The sequence below is a fragment of the Euwallacea fornicatus genome, chromosome 4 (genome assembly GCF_040115645.1).
Source record: "Euwallacea fornicatus isolate EFF26 chromosome 4, ASM4011564v1, whole genome shotgun sequence".
NCBI lineage: Eukaryota > Metazoa > Arthropoda > Insecta > Coleoptera > Curculionidae > Euwallacea > Euwallacea fornicatus.
Genome location: NC_089544.1, coordinates 93,467 through 113,030, shown reverse-complemented (window position 1 = coordinate 113,030; position 19,564 = coordinate 93,467). Strand labels below are relative to the sequence as shown.

Sequence of the window (19,564 nt, the reverse complement as noted above, 5' to 3'; positions counted from 1 at the left end):
TTGTCTGTTAATACCTATCTAGCCAATTAAAAATCAATTTTGCTTACTAAAGAACGGTCAAACATTTAATGCAAATAAAAAACAAAGTAAATTGTTATTGTATTTCGAAGTAGTTAGTTTCGGTTTGCATCCAGTCGTCGCTCTTGTATTAATAAAAATATTTGCTATTTTTGCCGTTACCGAATTTGGGTACTTGATAGACATTGAAATAGTCGGATCGTAGTAATAACTTTGAATTTCGTGAGGCACCCAATGTGTCGGGTAAAAGTTACAGTTGCCATTCAAGACTTTTTGATACATGTGGATAAGTTCGCTTGTTGGAGGTATGCCGGCGAAAGCCCGGAGATTTTTTTAATCCACAGTTTTTTCGAACAGCACTCCAGGAGTCCGCGAAATTACTGTCTGCTTCTGCACGAAAAAATAACACAAATATTTATCGTCATATTCCGGCTTTTAATTATCCGGTTGGAAATAGCTTGTTTTATTTGGCATCCTTTCATAATTTAATACACCACGCAAATGAGACTCGTTTGCTTGTCTGTCCTAAATTACGTGTTAACATGACATTTAGTGCAGCGGTTGAACTTGAAACATTTTGTGCACTTTTCCATTGGAAAGAATATTATTTACGGTTTAACCACACGGTGTTAAATTGCCGTCTGCATTGTCGGTTCAAAAGCTCCAAACTCATAAAACGCCCATCGGCATTCCCAAATGCACCTCTTTATTGTCACCTTATGAACACGTAATGAATGTGCTCGATACATTCCAATAACTGATCCTATTACCATACTTGGTCGGATAAGGCTATTAACATTCTGCACGGAGTTCCTCGACGTCTATGGTGAACCATGGCGCATACTTCCGCAATTTTTATTTCGTTATTAGGACAAAACACCACAGGTCGTTGCGAAGGTTTTAGACTGTAAAGATATGAATTTGAATATGGGTTGAATGATTTATAATCTATTGTTGCCTGGTGCTGTTCCACTAAGCTTTCGGGCATGTGAATCGAACGTTTTTAAAAATTTCATTTTTATCTGAGTTATTTATTTTGCCGGAAGAGCGGCATGAGGAGAGTTTTTCCTCGGTATAAATAATCCAAAAATCGTCAGATCGTTTTGACGAATACACCCCGGGAAAAAATATTTCCACGTAAATCTCCGGAGCGTCCGGAAACTGACGCAAGTTGTTTTAACGATTTTTGGGGTGATCTGGAGTTTCGTCTACAGCCAAATTTCGAATTTATGGGGCATAACAAAAACCAAACGTTGTCCCAATTAGATCGCAATTAACTGCTCTAGTTGTGTAAAAATCATGAAAAAATTAGTCGACCTTCAAGGCCTCCTCCACGACCGCAGTTACCCAGCGCTGTGTTTGATACATATTTTTCTTGCTGAGTGAGTAAATAATCTATTAGATTGCGTGTGCATAATGACTGCCGCTCCTTCATAATGTACCTGAGTATTAATAGTATCAAACAGGTTAATCAAATTATCACACTGTTATAAATCGTGTGTACTACGTCATGTGATCACGTACTACCAGAGAGACATACCTGCAGGAAATCCTGCTATATAGTTCTTGTGCAATAAAATGGGTAGAAGACAAAATTCCTGTTTTAAGTAACAGGATTTAGACGATATTTTAGGCGCAAAAACTAAGTACTTTCTCTGCGAGTTTATAATGCTTTCAATTCAGTTAGGATTTATGCGGGTAATGAGGTTTGATGCATCCATTATGTGTACGGTAGTTGCATAAGGCCCGACTGTGCAAATTCCGATATTTGCTCACATCAATATCATTTGAATGACAATGGATCGTCGATAAGTACAGTGAACGGCGACACTATGAAAGCTGATGCTGGTTTAAATGACATACATAGCAAGTGTCACGTGACGAGGAAATTGTTTGATGCTCCATTTAAACGCAATACGTTTGGTGAGTTTCAATGGCGTACCACGCAGCGTTGGAACGGAACATGCTTTGAAATTATGCTCGAAATATGTCTGTAAAAAGTCTGCACGTTGGGACTTGGGAAATGCTGAGTTTTATTTAATCCATTTCACCTTAATTGTCCAGTCATCGATTCCTCGAGAAAATTCGTTTCATTTTTGTGAAAATCTGGCGAATGAGCAAACTGCTAAGTGATCTTTACCCCCATTTTATTCGTATAGATGAACCACTCGATGGTTGCAATATTATCCCTCTAATCTTGACGTGGATTTTCACAGAACCATTTTTTTTTCACGAATGAAGCTGTACGAAAAGAGATCGCAAATCGTTCCAGCAGTCGGGAATATTCCATTTGATTGTTGTGCACTCTGATATTTCAGCAGTTATGAATATCACAATTCCTTATGCCACAATAACGACCCACTATTACCCAAGATTGTGGACAATGAATGTGTGGGCAGGTGTTGTTGGGCGATATTTGGTTGGACCAGTTACGTTGCCAAACTGCTGGACCGGCACAACTTATTTATTTTTCTGAAAAAATACTCCATCGGAGCCTCTAGAAGATTTACTGCGTATGTGTTTTATGCAGTATGGCATTAATATGGGCCACCGTGATCAGCAGATTTACAGGAATGTTGTGTTTTTTCAGTGGAATAAAAAGATTTATGGAAAAGCAGCAATAACAAATACCCCAGTGTAAAAAATGACCTTCGATCGACTCGATTCAAGTTTAATAGATTCGACTATGACCTTCGGCGAAGGATGCATGTGAGAAGAAATGGGAACAATTTCGGATAGCTTTTCTAGTTTTAGTTCCTTGTCGTTACTCAATTAGTTCCATGTACAGTAGCGCAAAATATATTTGTTATACTTTTATTGAAATCACTACTTATTAATAAATTTTAATTTGGTTAACAATAAATTAGGGTAAAAACTTTTTAAAATATTATACTACATCGATTCTATAGTGTCCACAATTGAAAAAAAAATCTTACAAAGGTAGGAAAAAAACTAAGTTCTATTTGCCTTCAACGCGAATCTCAAAATTAAAATGATACAGGTCAATTTTATAATAATTAAATATTTGTGAATGCAAAAAAAGTTCAAAATCGATGTGAGAAGACATACCACTGTCAGAAAACGTGAGGAAGTAATTAGTCATCATAAAAAACGCAAATCTATCAGGGGAATCGCCGATATTCTACAAACGAGTCCTGCAACAATATGACACATCATAGAAAGGTTTGAAAGTGAGAGAAGATTAAGAAAGAAAATAAGAAAAGGCTCAGGAAAAATTTCTTACTGATACTTATGAACGGTGGATTGTACGATATATAAAAACAAATCCCCGGATAAGTGCTCCCAAACTGACTATAGAAGTTGAAAGGCATTAACACAAGTGAGTAAATTTAGACAACATAAGAATAGTTTTTCGTAAACATTAATTCCATGGTCGAGTAGTCAGAAAAAAGCCGTTCATAACTCTACAGAACTAAAAGATTGAAGTACAATTTTTCAAAGAGAATTTGGATAAAGGAGACAAGTTTTAGAAATGACCTTTTTGGATCGGATGGACGTGGTTTTGTTCTGGAGGAAACTTGATGAGTTAAAGAAAGCAAATTTAAAAGTCACTGTTAAGTACGCAAGAGAAAGTGTGATGGTTTGGGGCTGTATGTCCAGTGCTGGGAGAAGAAAGTTGCATTTAAGTAAAGGCACGTTGGACAGGCACGTTTATTTGGCATATTACGACAAAATTTACAACCCAGCGTAGAAAAACTGATTTTTTTTCATACTTTTGTAAGATTTTTTAAAATTTTTAATTGTGGATATAAAAGAACAGATGTATCATAATATTTTACAAATTTTGTGCTCTAGTTTTTTGTTAATTAAATTGAAATGTATTTATAAATAATAATTTCAATATAAGTGTATAATTTTCACTTTGAACCACTCTACATGAATCGTAATGATTATTACATTTTTCTGTGAGCGAAACGAAAAAATTTAATAAAAATTGAAAAAATAAACATGGGTTTATTTCTTGTTTGCACAAATCGTCTAAATCTGAATACTGGCGCTCCAAAAAATTCCCGGTAAAGAGTGCCAAAACCAAGTTCCCAGATGAAGCTGCATATAATTTTAGCTTTCCTGTGAATCCAAGCATTGGACATCATCAATTTTATTCAAATTTACCCAGGTAAGGGGTAGCTGATTGTACGAATGACCTAAAGCAGACCGTGTCGTGCCAAACGTTGATGCGTACCAAGAAAAAAAAACAACCCATTTTACCATGTCCTTTTGGGCAACCTTCCAGGTGACCATGACCGACCTTCGTGGTCACGATCCGGAATTTTGCGACAACGGAAATTTATGTGTAACATCTCACAGAGGCTACCGCTGGGTAGAACCATCATTGTATGCAAGAAGCCCGTGTAAAGGAATTAATGGAAAAGTGACTATGAGTAAGCGATGCCGTGTAATTATGTAAATAGGAATAATCAATCACGAAGGCACAATGTAGCTAATCGAATCTTTTACGCGTACAAAATCTCCCACGTCAGAACGTTGATCTAGATATTCTGGTGGTTTGTTGCCTTTGAGTTTGATTTATGTGTAGGTGTTGAGTTGCGGAGAATTGAAAAGAAATAAGTATTCTTGTTGTTGATGCATTATTTTTGTTGTTTTTCACTGTTGTAAGGTCTCGATTGACACGACGAAAATTCAAAAGTGATCCCTATTAGCGCGCTTACGTGACTAAGAATTCATACAAAAGATTACGTACGCGCTACTCATCAACTACTCACCTAATTCCAATCAATTATCACACGGTGACGATAAGGCGTTTTTTGATATCTGAAACTCATCGTTAAAAGGAAGACAAAATTACTTACAGTAATCGTGCAGGCTCATTGATACGTTTTTTGACGAAGCGGGGTTATTATGCAATATTTCGCAACAGCATCATTTCATCATTGAGTAATTTATGAAGAAAAGTAATGATTTTTGCGATGACTGCGATTAAACGAATAAAATTGAAACCTGAAAGAATTCGGAGGGGTCGAAAATGTAATAAGTCAAAAGTTATTCCGAAGATGCGCCTCACCGCATCGGTTAATGATCGCCAGACAAGTATTTACGACTTCGTTTTGAGTGAAAAGTGAGAGATATTCATAAATTTTTCACTGGATGAAATACGACAAAGTAATAAAAGCGGGCCACCGTGTAATTTCCTAACCATCTCATAAAAATAATCTTCTTGGAATTCGATTTCACAGGGGACAATTGATTTATTACTTTAGCCCGAAATTGTTTACTAATAATAAGTTCCACAGCAAGTCCATGATAATCACGCAAAATCGATTTCTTTCAAGTGAGAGTTTCGTAGGAATTTCTTAATTAATATCAAATAATGCAGTCACTAAAGGCGAGATTCACCATAAGCTGTCAGGGTTATGAGCAAATATTTAAATGTCGATAAACAGACTGACACTACAGCAGCGAGCTCTGCTGACACGGGTGTCTTAAATAGCAGCCGTTTTGTTGCCATAACCTCCACACTGAGGATTTAGATTTCAACAACGGTTAAAGGACTTTGCCGTACAGTGTGGAACATCCAAATGGAATAAATTCAATATTTGCATATTTCGACATACGTGGAAAAAATATGTAAACGAGTTAATCTTATATTGTGATATTACATCCTGCAACATAAAAACTCCATTTCCCTAAATTTAACCCTTTGTGAGTGAAATTTGTCACCCTCAAATCTTTAAATTCGAACTATGGGATTGTCAAACCTCAATCGAAAATTATTTCCATCCTCTATTTAAAATTGCTATAAATATTGAATCTATTTCATTTGGCTGGTCCGCACTGTATACGTTCGTATAAACCATCTTTTGAAATGTGGCTTTCTGATAAGTTAGACATCAACAGTGTGGGATTTTATACCCGGATTTGTTTGCAATGTTAACAAGTTAAAGGTAACTGGCTCTCTGCATTAACTAGCTATACAGTTAAGTGCATAGCCAGTTTTTTGTCATGCATGATATCATCTAAAACAATGACTTAAAGACCGTATTTGTGTAATGCTGATGAGTAAAACCAGCACTTGTATAATAACTCTTCAAGTCCCATATGGTAAAAAAGTGTTTGTGTATAAGCCTACTGTCATCTCTCAATGATTAAGTATATCGATGAGTTTCCGGGATTCGATAGATTTTCTATTTGCTATATTACCTCAACTTTGCTACATTAAGAAATCGCCCCAATTAAATTCGCCCTCCAATGAATAATTACTAATCGCCCCACTATTAACACTTCAACTGTCCTCACTTTTTAGCTGCTGCTATCTCATATACCGCCTGTCTAAAACTGCCCAAAACTGGCCTACAGTAGCCTCTCTTACATAAATTTTTTATGATTACTGAAAGCATCTCAAAAACTGTCAGACTGATAAAATCGCTTGAAAGCGGAAATATTTGCAGTTTTAGGGCAACAACTTGAGACATTTTAAATGGAGTGTAACTTAACAAGCCTTAATAAGCTTCGTGTTTTTCCCTTTTATGGCTTTATGCCTTTCTGTTAACAAACAATTTACGTCAAGAGTTGTCGTGACGCATCACCAGTGGTACCTCTTTTGTTGCTGTTACAGAAAAAAAAACAATGTGAAATTAGTTGGCGAAATACCAAAGAAACTGTCGGTGTGTCATTTGACTCTCATGCATTCATTTCTTATATAAAACCCGGGTTTTACATCATTATTGTTTGCCTGATTTGATCTTGATAACTGATTTCAAATCGCTGCTCTCTGTGTTGCACAGCTGCACGGATACGTGTTCCTCATTTTGTCAAGAAGCCTTTGAAAAATTACTTCCTCAGCGCTCATAATTTCATCAAGAAATGCAAGAATACCGAGCTATCGTTGAATTCAAAAACATTAACCTATTAATTAAGCAATCGTAAGCATGATAAGGCTCCATCTATTTTATTCTCATGAAAGGAAAGCGTGTGATAATTCTTTTCGAACCACTACCATCTGTACTATGTACCTGCACACATACACCTTCACCATTTTGCCAAGAACCCGTTAGGAAATTGACTCCTCCGATTTCACAATTTCGATAAGGAAAATCGATGAAGGACGTTATTTTGGTGAGTGCCCAAACGGACTGTCCCAAACTTTCTTTACCCACATATACAGTGTGTGGTTACCACGATAAGTAGGTACCCTATAACCAATAACCAACATTTGAATGCCTTCCTGTAGTACCATATCAAACAAAAGTGTCTTGTGAAAGTGCCAGAACGGTTCGTTTGGTTGCAAGGCGGCACCGCCAATCGAGGCAGTCACCGAACGCGCCTCCTTAGGTTAGTGCACCGCGTCGCGCTATCAGATACAGCACTCATGATCATATTCATATAGTATTGATCCCGTCAGTATCGCCAGTTGTACGGAAAGCATCCCTTTAGTACCTTCTCAGAGTAGGCGAACCCTGGTTGCGGTTTCAGAACTACCAAGTATTGCGAGTCCATCGAAAAGAAAGTTCGAATTTTCGGTTCATCGGTTCTTGTGAAAGTACGGTAGTACCGCGTTGGCTACACATTTTCTTTAAACTTTTTATTAAGTGGTTTAATTTTTTCAGTTAGTGTGTGATGCTATGTAGTTGATCTTGTAAATAGGATGTAAAAAGGCTTAGCGCAGCCACAATGAGTCAAGAAATACTACAGGTACTACTATAGCTTTCGTTTAAAGTGTGTATCCAAATTTTTGGTATATATCTGTTTGCCCCTATGACCTGATAGTACGCTTGGGGTGGGTTTTCTATGAATAGTAGTCAGATGGTGTTCTTCTCAATTCAACTGCTCTTTACACTGTAGTGAGTACTACGGGTAACTAAGTGTAGGTACATAGTTGCTTCAGTATTTTTATGTAATATTAACGTTAAGTACAAAATAATGCGTTTCACTTCTCGGACGGTTCTTGGAATTTTACGAAAGGTGATTTTATTACAATATTTGTTTGCAGTTAGGTGTTTCGATTTCTTGTTGAACGCAGACAGAGCGGCTCAAATGGGGTCTGCAGCTATAAAAGTTGACATATATAAGTGCTAGAAAATTAATCAAATGGAAGAAGTTGAAGGGAATCTAGTGGCCAGTTACATGTCGTTTGCAAAACGATTTTATAAATATTCATTTTTGAGTTACTTTAAAAAAAAAATTCCAAAAAATACGGTAAATCTTCCGAATCCAAAGTAGTTTTCAAATCAGTTTTGGTAAGACAATTTTTTGCGAGTAATCTCCCATTGAATTTTTAACTACGATGCTTGGGTCGAAAACAGAAAATGTTGATGTTGATATCTTACAACCAAAACGTCGTAAGCGAAAATTGAAGGCACGGCTGGATACCTCGCAAGAAGTTGCCCTAATGTAGTTTTTTTTTAAATAAAAAAAATATTTTGCATAAGAAGAATTGCAGTTATTTTTCCCAACTGCGTGTTTTTGGCCTTTATTAATTTAATCAAAAATAAAAACGTTTTAAAAATCCGCAAAACTGTTTTTAAAGCGATTTTGAGCTGGTCTTAAAATCCCCTGAAATTTTCACTCTAGTCATTTTTTCATCGTTTATAGTTCGTAAGATAGCCATACGTGCATTTACTTATATGGAAATATAATTTTATTTCTTTCAGTATCTATCAAAGGGGAATTGACCATACTCTTGGATTTTCCTCACGGTTTTCCTTACTGATCTTGGAGTTTTCATTTCTTAACAAGCAAAATCATAAGATAGATATGGAAAATTTAGACATAATAATTCATTTTTTACTTAATGGCGTGACCGATATCAGGCTTCGAATTGCTTCTGATCCATTAATGTGCAAATTGGATCATTGATTAGTCATAAATGAGGCTAAATCAAAAGAGGACTAGCATTGTGATTGTGTTATTCATAAAGTGACAAAAATGGCGTATTTCATTTCATGAAAGGGGTAAAAAGAAAGATAATTTTTTAAAAATTGTGCAATTTTCTAGTAACGTCATGGAGTCGAACAATATTTTGAAAGTTTCCTAACGCGTGTACTTTAACAAATCCTGAAATTGTTCGATAATCGGTTCAATTCCAGAATTTCCAGAGTAATAATTATTAAATTTCACGACATATTACGATATGAGATGAGATTACTCAATTGTTACACAACACTTGTCTATGTTATGAAGTGTGACACAGTCAGTGCGAAGGTATCATTTCACCGTGATCGAACAGTATTACATCTGTTTATTCACAGCAGTTAGACGTTATTAGAAAAACTTAACCAAGTCTTGTCCGCCAATTAACTTTGATAACTAAACCCAAGTCACCTTAAACCAAACATGAGTCCTCAATTAAACCTTAATTTATGACACGTTAAATGCATAGCTATTTTATGCCGCTAAATAATAAAAGAGTCAGTTTATGATGAAACAATGCAATTTATTTTGTGTAATTTATTTACTACTGGATATTATGTGCAATATTTTCAATAGACTCCTCAATACCCTTCTATTTACATGCAGGCAGCCAATTAGAGTAACTTTAATACTCAAATTAATTGAGCAATGGGAGTAACATCAATCAGGATTTCTAAAGCTTTATCATGTATTATTTGAGCTATATTGACAGGTTGACTTACCTTGTCCAAAAAACGACAACAGTAAGTCAAATTATAGAACTTTTTCCCTTCATGACGTGCCCGGACATAACATATTTTGAATTGAATGCCATAAAATCTTTTGTGGCGTCAAGTTCTTACGTCAGATTTTATGTAGCAGATATGCGATAGGGTTTTGATATAAGGGTTTATGTATATGCATATATAGTGGCTGTCGTGGAGTTCCATCCATTTGTTGAACTCTTGGTCGTCTTCCTTAAAGCGTAAAATTTTCTGTTTTATTGGAAAACACGAAACCACATTGACGAGATCATTTTTATCACGCCGGTCTCGTGACATTGTCAGAGATCATTTAGCAAGCGATCCTTTGCGGGTATCAATATTATGTTTATCAGGTTCAGTGCTTGGAAAATTATGTCTCCAAGGACGGAATTAACATGTTTGTCCATCCGGCTGAATTCGTTGCGACACAGATTATTTTAAGAAACTGCTCACAACACTGGTTCGGAACTCGCGTGTTCTAGTTCTGGTGGGTGGCAAGTTGTTCAAAATCTCGCATTTTCCATAACATTCCCCCCGTCGCATCCGTCCTTGTTGTAGCCAAATGCGCGACGGGCAAGGGTCGCCCCAAGAAGTGGCTACCGCTTAAAACGCCTTGGGTTTCCTTTTCTATTCACCAGGAACCAGACCTCGCCCGAAGTTATCTGGACTAAACCTTTAAACTTTAACATTTTATAGCCTGTCAAGGATATAAATTTGCAACGTGTGCGTTCCTGAGCTGGCTCATTTAATTAGTTTTTTTAATTAGTAGCAGGCAATATGCCAAAAGGGCTTTTAGAAGACTGCATGTTAAAACTGTCAAATGAATTCCGACGAAAACATTATTTCACTGACATTGGACAACACTAGTTTTTTGGGTGTGCGCATATGCTAATGGACAGAGACAGCATGGCTTATCACGTGGACGATCATTAGTGATATACGTTTGTATGTTCATCAAAACGTCCGATGGTGATTGACGAATCGGTCTGTAAATCCAGATTGTAAAAGTTTCGGTGGCAAAGTGTTCATAAGTTTTTGGTAAGCTTTCAGGGCACATTAACTTTGTTTATGGATGTCCAAATTATCAAAAACTGAAACACCCATTTAATACTCACACTTAGGTCACTCTGCGCAATTAAATACATTTCCTTCAGTTTCAAATCGTTAGACACTTGATCATTGCACTTTTTCCTTTTCTAGAACGCGCACGACCAAGTAGAAATGAAATTAAATATTGCTTCGCAGAGTCGTTTCAATCGATGAAGACATGCGTTGGCCGGAACGTTCGCCAGAACTGTCCCCGTTAGATTATTATTTATACACGATTTTTCGTATCTACTACAAAATGTAAGAGTCAACTTTAACATCTCTTGCATAATCGAAATCAGACAGAAAAAATGATTTGGCAACTGTGAAAATCCAAGATAGCGCCTGTAAGGAGTACACTGTTAGGGATGGTTGTCGAAAATGGAAATGTCGCATTTCATATATAACATCTCCACATCGCAGAAGAGGAACAGTCGCCCTCACGAGGTGTCAATCGTTTTTTAATTATAAATTTCGATGAGTAAGTTGAGACAATTTAAAAATGTTTTACCTAAATCGCAGGTCACACTCAGGTAAAAAATACCCAAATTTTTAATTATTCTAAAAGAGGCATTCCACAAGATTCGTTCTTTGCTAACCTGCGACGATGTCGATAATAGAAAGATTACCAATTAATAGCTGGATTTGCATTTATGCTGATTAAAAAAAAACACCTTAAATTCCATATTTGCTTCCGATGATTGATAGCATCACATGCGGCCATCATAAAAATGGTTAGACTAAAATTGATACATATCATTATTCGGTATTTACATCAGACGTAGCAACAAAATTAATTAAAACGAAATCGATTAAATCCCCAGTAACAAAGCCGACACCGGTGTACATGTTGGAATTAGCATTCTCGGCTCTACAGAATTATTAAGTTCTGAAAATCGTTTCCTCACTAATAATTCCCCTAAGGATTTTCTATTTTGTTGTTAAGACGATGGTACGCGAAATTATAAATTTCTATACTCTGCATGCGATGACTTCATGGATATTAAAAAAATAAAACGACAAAGTTTCACAACGGACGGCTTGAGGTGCGTCCTTGTCCGTGCTTTTTTGCTTGATGAATGTCGCGGCCCATCTAAACTGATATTTGTTTCATTAATGGCCATTTTAATGTGATTGAGCACAAGGAAAACTGGAACGCTTTTCTGCAAGGAATCTTATTGCTTACTATAGTCCGCTTAATTAATCTAGCGATTAAGACTTAGAAAGGCATTAAAGTTATGGAGAACTATAATTTTTTTTTTAATTTTGCGCTAATTGGTTATTATGGCCGATTTCAACGGGGTCGAGAGTGGTCGAACTGCTCTGATTTCTACTGAATGACACCCTGCAGATAGAATTAATGGAGGCCGAAATTGTTTTTCTTTAGAATTGCAAATATACTGCATCACATAGAAAAGAGAACACCCCGTGAAAATGATTTTATTTAAATCATTTTTGGTATGCATGTTTCTTACGCTAAAACAGACACTTCATTAAAAAATTGAAAACATTTAATTGTTAAAAAACAAAAACAAATTAACAATTGGTCGGTCCTCCGTGGTATGTTATACATTCCTGTACTCGTCTAAGCATAGACCTAATGAAGTGATCGATGTTTTCTTGAGGGACCTTATTCTAAACTAACTAGACAGCAGAATATAGCGCCGCTAGGGTTAGTGGGGGATGGGGTAAATTATTTAACCTTTTATCTATAATATTCCATGTTCAATCGGTGAGAGGTTTGGAGATTGAGACGGCCAAGATAGTAAATTGATTACATTTTGTTGAAAGAAGTCCATAGTCACTCTAGCCACATGTGGTCGTGCATTGTCTTGCTGGAAAACTGCATTAACAAGAGTTCCCAGATAAGGCGCGAGATGAGGCTCCATGAGTTCCTGAATGTATCGTTGGGCTGTTATACTACTTCTAATGAAAGTAAAGGTGACCTACTACGATATGCAATAGCACTTCAAATCATTACCCCAACAGTTTGGTGAACGTGTCTCTGTATTGTAAACTGAGGACCTCGTCTTTAACCCCGTCTTCTTCTTACTCTTGTTCGACTATCATGCATACCCAAATAGGATCTGGATTCGTCACTAAACATGATATTATCCCATTCCAGATTCCAATGAATCCGTTCTCTGCACCACTGCAGTCCATTTTGACGATGATTTAAAGTGAGGGGTAACACAAGATGGGGACAGTAAGAAATCAGTCCAAAACATCTTATTCGGCGACAAATGGCTAGAATTCCTACAGATTTTTCACACTGGGCAAACTATTCAGCCGCCAGCATCCTCGACAAGACGAACCTATCCCTTACGGCTATAATTTGGAGACGGCGATCTTGGTGTTCTGTAACTCTTCGGTATAGTCCTCTCCTTCTCCTACCTCTCCTTCTGCCTACTTGATCTTCTTGAAATCATGCCTGACAACATTTCATTATAGTGTTTACACTACGGTTTAACCTAGTGGTAATTTCCCTACATGACCGACTAACCTCTCATAGATTCACCATTCGACCTCTCTCAAACTCGCTCAGTTGATGAAAATTTCTCTGCATATCTGCGTTTAGGGACATTTGATAAATCTAAAAGCCCTTTTTAAGCATACTATACACCAATGAATGATATTTTGCAGTCACATTGTTGATATTTTATTGCAATTTTCATAATAAAAAAATACTAAAATTTCTAATAATTCGTAAATACAATGATAAATACGGCTGAAAATTCAATCGTTTTTTGTGTTGTCATATGCGAACATGTATACCAAAAATGATTTAAATAAAACTTTTTTAGGGGGTGTTCTCCTTTCTATGTCACGCAGTATAGTTGCGAAATAGATAGATGAGCGATGTTATCTCGGAAATAGCCCTGAGACCACCCCCGTGTTTACAAGGAAATGCGACCTTAGTTTTGTTGGAGGAACACGCCCCTTGAAACTTTTGCCGTTAATTAGAAAGAACGCGTTTGATAGAAAACGTAATACATTTTTTTACATGCGTTAGCGACTTTGCTTCTTCTCTGGGGAACTCCGAGATTGACTTAATAACTAAAATGATACATGTGATGTTGGGATTCCGAGTTAATTCCTGAATTCTTGTTAAAATTCGTCTACGTCCATCTATTTTAGGAGGAACGTTCAGTATGTGGTATCTTCGAAAACATTGGAAATTCATTGAGTAATTGAACAAACTAAAATCCCACCGATAATAAAAAGTAAACACTACCTGTAACAAGCTAAAGTAGGGTGTTACCAGATGATGACGTTCATACTGGTGTAAATTACATTGATCTTCGGCGTATTGAAGATTTTAGCACTTACTAATTTCAATAACAATGTACCACTCGTATTAATGGGAATAACGTTATTGTTAAGTCATGCAACTTCTTTATTTACAAGTGAGCAAGCAATCTCGTTTTTCTTATACCGTTTCCTGGGGCATCAATAAGAAACGTAAATGGGCAGTAAAAGCAACAGTTACGGAATGTTATATGCATGAATATTTTTATTTTATTTTTCACTGGAATCGTTAATTTTATTGGAACCATTTTGATTCGTTTGCAAAGGACTTAATTGTCATTTTTACGGCGCCCAAACATTTACGACTTTGGGAGGTTATATTTATGGGCTGGTATACCAAAAATTTGGACGCAATAATAATAGATTTAAGCGTGTTATTTAGACGGCAAGAGGGTAATTAATATGCATTCTAATCTGTGTGCCTATAATAAGAAATTTGGAGTTTGTTCAGGAAACTAAGTGTCGGTATCTCGGACCATTTCAAAGCTGTTCAAAAGCAGCAGCAGCTGCTGAGAGATCGCGCATATTTTCAAAGCAAAAACTGTGTTGGTGCTCTATATGGAATTTAAAGAACTCGATATTGACTACTATGGCCCAGAAATTACCGACTCGTGTTTAAATACATTTGGTTGGGTTCATTGCTCCAGCAAAAATATTCCATTTCCCTCATCATTTAAGCCACGTGACAATGGGTGCCCGACCCCTCTCCCTCAAACCATTTAGGAGAAATTTAATAATAGGCTCCATCAGTTACTTGTTCTCGTCGATAAATATTAGGAAATTGTATACAGCGTGTCCCGCAGATCAACGATATTCCTGGGAGGGTAGATAGGCCAACTGAAAATAGGTCGATTTAACTAAACTTGCCTTAGTCCAAAAGTTGATAATAACCGAGATACAAGGTGTCAAATGTGAACAAATATATCACATTTTTTTTAATACGTTTCCACTATTTTTATAAATCACTAATGCGGTCCTGTATAAAATCAAATTTCAATTTTTATCGTAAATGAGTAATTCATTCTCTACAAAAAATGTCTCACAACACTTTTTTGTATCTAGCTCCGTTGCATAATAAAATTGTATTTTTTTATTAGCTGGAACATAATTTTAATTAAAAATATTGCTCATATAAACGATAAGATTTATTATTGTAACTGATACGTATTGCACAATGAAGAATGAGAAATAGCTACAGAAATTTACTTAATTTAAAGTACATGTTCAAAATATGAACCATTTTGTTGCACGCATAATTCACACTGACGTCTAACGAATCGGAGAGCACCAATTAAATTATGATTTCTCAATTCACGGCACGCATTTCTAATGCATTCAATAAGTTCTTTCATTCTTTTCTCGGGAGTTGCATATATTTGTTCTTTTAAAGATCCCCAAACCAAAAAGTCTAACGGGGTTAGATCGAGGAAACGTGGGGACCCAGCGACAGGTCTTTTAGTTTATGGACCTATGTTGATATAAAATTTTCTCCTTAAAATAAGTTTTTCTATCGACTATTAAAGTCCTGCTACAAAAAAGACCACTACCCTGTATAATAATAATAATAATAATAATAATAATAATAATAATAATAACTAATAATCGATAAATTTGAATTAATAATTTCAAGCAATTCCCTAATATAAAATTTAGTGAACTTCGAAGTAGTCAGGATGTATTACAGAAAATATTATTTATTATTTCACTTTTGACACCCTGTATCTCGGTTATTATCAACTTTTGGATTAAAACAAGTCTAGTTAAGTCGACTTATTTTGCGTTGGCCTATACACCCTTCAAGGGATATCGTTGACTCAGGGGACACCCTGTATATGCGATTTATTTTCAGATTTAATTTAGTGTCCTTCGCAGGTCAGCACATGCCCGTGTTGCTGCTTTCAACATCAACAACAAACAGTCAGGTTCCTGTGTAAGCACACAAATTGCCATCAGGTGATACGCAGGATAATTTATTGTCCGTTGATTCCAAAGTCAACAAATGAGGCTATTTCGAGTGCCATAAAAGTGCTTTAGCGCTAATACCAAAGTGCATTAATCACCACCTGCTTCCTCAGATCCTTGAAGCGATTTTTATGAACATTTCAAAATCCGTTTCCAGTCGTCATAAGGAGAAATTGGCGCTCTCCACGAACTAATACCGAAGCCAATTTTATTGCTGGGAGCTTAGAAAAGAAAGGAGCTCAAGGAGTAGATACTTAATCCGACAGCAATAGCACTAAAACAGTCAGTTTAAGCTAATTTTATTAAAAGTAGAAATGAAAGTAATAAACGGGAACTGAGTTTACCTGCGTGGAAGATGAGAGCAATTACGTGGCACGAGGAAAGGATTAGGACAAAGCTCTACTGGGAAATCGATACTTAATGAAGCAAACAAATTAATTAAAAATATTGACAAGGCTTCAAGGCGATTTCGCAATGCTTTATTGTTCCAATTCGCATATTAATTATCTGAAGAAGTGGGTTATAATTGCAGAAGTTAGTAGAGCGAGCTTGTTTTCGTTCATCAACGTTCAAGGTCTTTGGGTGAAGATTAGAGGCAGAGAAGTCGAGTGATTCATCGAAGTGGCAATTATTTTTATGTTCAAAGATGTTTGAGTTTGTTTTTATGCAACACTCAAAGGCATTGGGCACGTGAGTACAGTACTTGTACAAGCATTTTGAACGGCTGGAATTATAGGAGAGTGTGTCGGATAAATTCATCTGTTGTCTGTGGTTAATTAGGTTTTTGCTGGTAAATAGCAAATGACTTATGAGATTTCACTCATCCATCTTTTAATTAAAGCTGATGAGTCCACTTTTCTCCATACGCATAAGAGCGACGAGTTCTATTTGTCTCTACCATTACCGCCCTGAAGAATTTTCAAATATTACAGGATATTTTACCCGTAGACAGGACGTTTGCGCAGGGTTAATTGCAGATGTCGAAACAATTGCCTGCACGCCGCTAGAAGCGACGCCATTTTTTGACCTGCGATTCGCTATTTATTAGTGTTTCTAAAACGTCGTGTTCCCCTTGGAGATACATTACGGTGACACCAGTTTCCCCTATTTCGCCATTTTGGATTAGTGACTCATTTGCCAGAAAGGCGCCTTAAAAGGTGTTACGTCAAGTTCCTCCGAAATAAATAGATTTTGTCCAATTCGTAAAAAAACACTGTCATCAGTTTTATCGAGATGTTGATGTTGTTTGATGAAAACACCCGGTGGATAGTTTTTTACCACCATTATTTGGATAGGCCAATTTGGAGCTTCTAATGGATGATTTTACATATATTTATCCGCTATTTTAGTGAGGCCTTCTTGGACGAACTCTTTGTTAGAACATGGTTCCGAAAATGTACATAAGTCTGCGGAATCAAGTCCTGCTCGACTTCGTCAAGTAGTTACAACGAATAAACAATACGTATAGTGGACAGACGCTGGAAACTGACGATCATTTTGCCATACCTAATTGCATCCTTATTGTTTCGGGCTTTCCTAACACTTATGTATATTGATAAACAATCGATTAAATCTAAGCAAAAAGCGTTTTAAAGCCCACAGAAATGGACTTTGAATCAAACACTACTTATTAGCTTTATTTGGGCCTAAAACCTTAAACAAATAAAACTCTACTTTTTTTGCATTTAATGCCATTATGTTACGACGATTGCCAGCAATTAAATAACGCATTTAATTATAGTTTTAAAAATGTTATGATTTATGGATGAAGGCTTTTTCACGTCATTCGTGACAGATCTCATTACCAAGGTATGCGCGAAAAAAATTTAAAGGATGGCAATAATAAGAGTGTTTCCCTCAAGACATAAACAACTTTGTTTATTGTAAAAGCTGCCAATTAAAACGAATTGATGCTTAATGGACGGTTATGTTATATCGCCCGAGATATTTGTGTCGCTTATCCTTATGGTTCATACTCGTCTTGATGGGATTAAAGGTAACAACTACTGCAACTGATAATTCCTCCTTGGAATTTCCACTGAACCATGAGTCATTTAAAAGAAGTCTATCAATATTATTATCTTCGACATACTTATTTCGATAATTCATTATAAATAGTCAGCAATATTACTTTTACCAAAGTTGGTAACCGATTTCCTTGCTTCTAATCTACATGCAGTCAGTACTAATAATATTGGGACGGAGGATGAATATTTACAAAATCAGATGTTCCTCCGTTAAAAAGCGATGGAAAAACAGATTTTTTAAAACAATATTATGTTAAATCACCAACAATAAAAACTTACAGTAGAAGTTTTAAAATGGTAACATTTCAATGATCCAAAAATATAGGGACCATTTAGATTTTATATTTCTACAGGAAACGCAGATATCTTTAATATTTAGTGTGGCTCCCCTTTTTGCTCAACAACACTTTTTAACTACTTTAGCACTGAAAAAATAATTTTTCATAGAAAATTTTTGTTCAGTTTATTCTATTTTTTTGCAATACTTGCTTTAAAATGTCCTTATTAGTAATTTGATGGTTTCTTATTTGCGCTTCAAGAAAATGCCATATATTTTCAATAGGGTTAAGGTCTGAGGACTGAGCTGGAATTTTGATAACCTTAGGACGATTATTAAGTAGCCATTTTTGTATTATTCAAGCGCTATTTTTGGGGCCTTTGTGTTGATGGAATTTCGAAGTGTTTAAAATATTCACATTTTCAGCGTTACATTTATTATTTTGTTTTAAAAGATTGAGATAGTACATTTTGTCCATTGTTTCTTCTATTAATACCAATTTTTCCATCCACAAAAACATAATAGACTGTTCTCCGTGCTTGAGAGTTAGATGTAGATTCTCAGTTTTCAAAGCTTTATTTGCCTTTCTCCTCTAGGTGGCCCATCAGAGCCAAAGATATTAAATGTGGACTCATCACAGAAAAGTACATCTGACCAGTAGTAATTTTCTTTTAAGACGTAACTGAATGCAAATTCTAAGTGTATTTTCTTATACTTTTTATTCAGCCATGATTTTCTTCGTACTATTCTACCACGATACCCATGAGAATTGATGCATCGTCGTATTATTTGAAGAAGTACCTTTTTTTGTGTATATTGGTTTAATAAAATTTGGAGTTTTAGAGTATTAATTTTTGAATCTTTTTCATTTTTCGCATAATAAGACGTTGGTGCCTTTGATTTAACAGTTTTGGACGACCAGTTTCTGGAATAAAGTCAAGTCTGTTTTCATTATTAAATTGCAAAATATTGTATCTTACTGTACTAAGTTTTAATATGGAAGCAATTTTATTATAGTAAGTCTTTTTCATAATGATACACCACTAATTGTCTTAAATCGAAATTGGTATTTTACAATTTTGATTATTTGTTGATTAAACATTTATGTTGTTAAATATTTTGAAAACTTTAACTATAAGTCTTTGTTGTTGGTATTTTAAAGCATTATTACAAAAAAATCTGTGTTTAACACCTTTCAATCGAAAAATACTCTATTTTATGTCTTTAGCGTTCGTCCCAATATTTTTGGTACT

General features: G+C 35.7%; 1 protein-coding gene across 14 annotated transcripts in view; it reads left to right on the top strand.

Annotated features, from left to right (window-relative positions):
- The window catches only part of mtd (mustard), a 51,959-nt gene that overhangs the window by 8,242 nt on the left and 24,153 nt on the right, over positions 1-19,564 (top strand). For 4 of the 14 annotated variants that reach the window (XM_066281443.1, XM_066281442.1, XM_066281434.1 and 1 more), the window contains exon 1: positions 7,301-7,689. The exons of 3 other annotated variants lie outside the window; for them this stretch is intronic. Coding sequence is in view for 9 of the 11 variants with exons in the window: in XM_066281434.1 (XP_066137531.1) it covers positions 7,669-7,689 (21 nt within the window). In the remaining 2 variants the exon portion in view is untranslated. Of the gene's footprint in view, positions 1-7,297; positions 7,690-19,564 lie in introns of those variants that run through there. 7 more of the 14 variants (XM_066281428.1, XM_066281429.1, XM_066281432.1 and 4 more) reach the window with 7 other exon arrangements.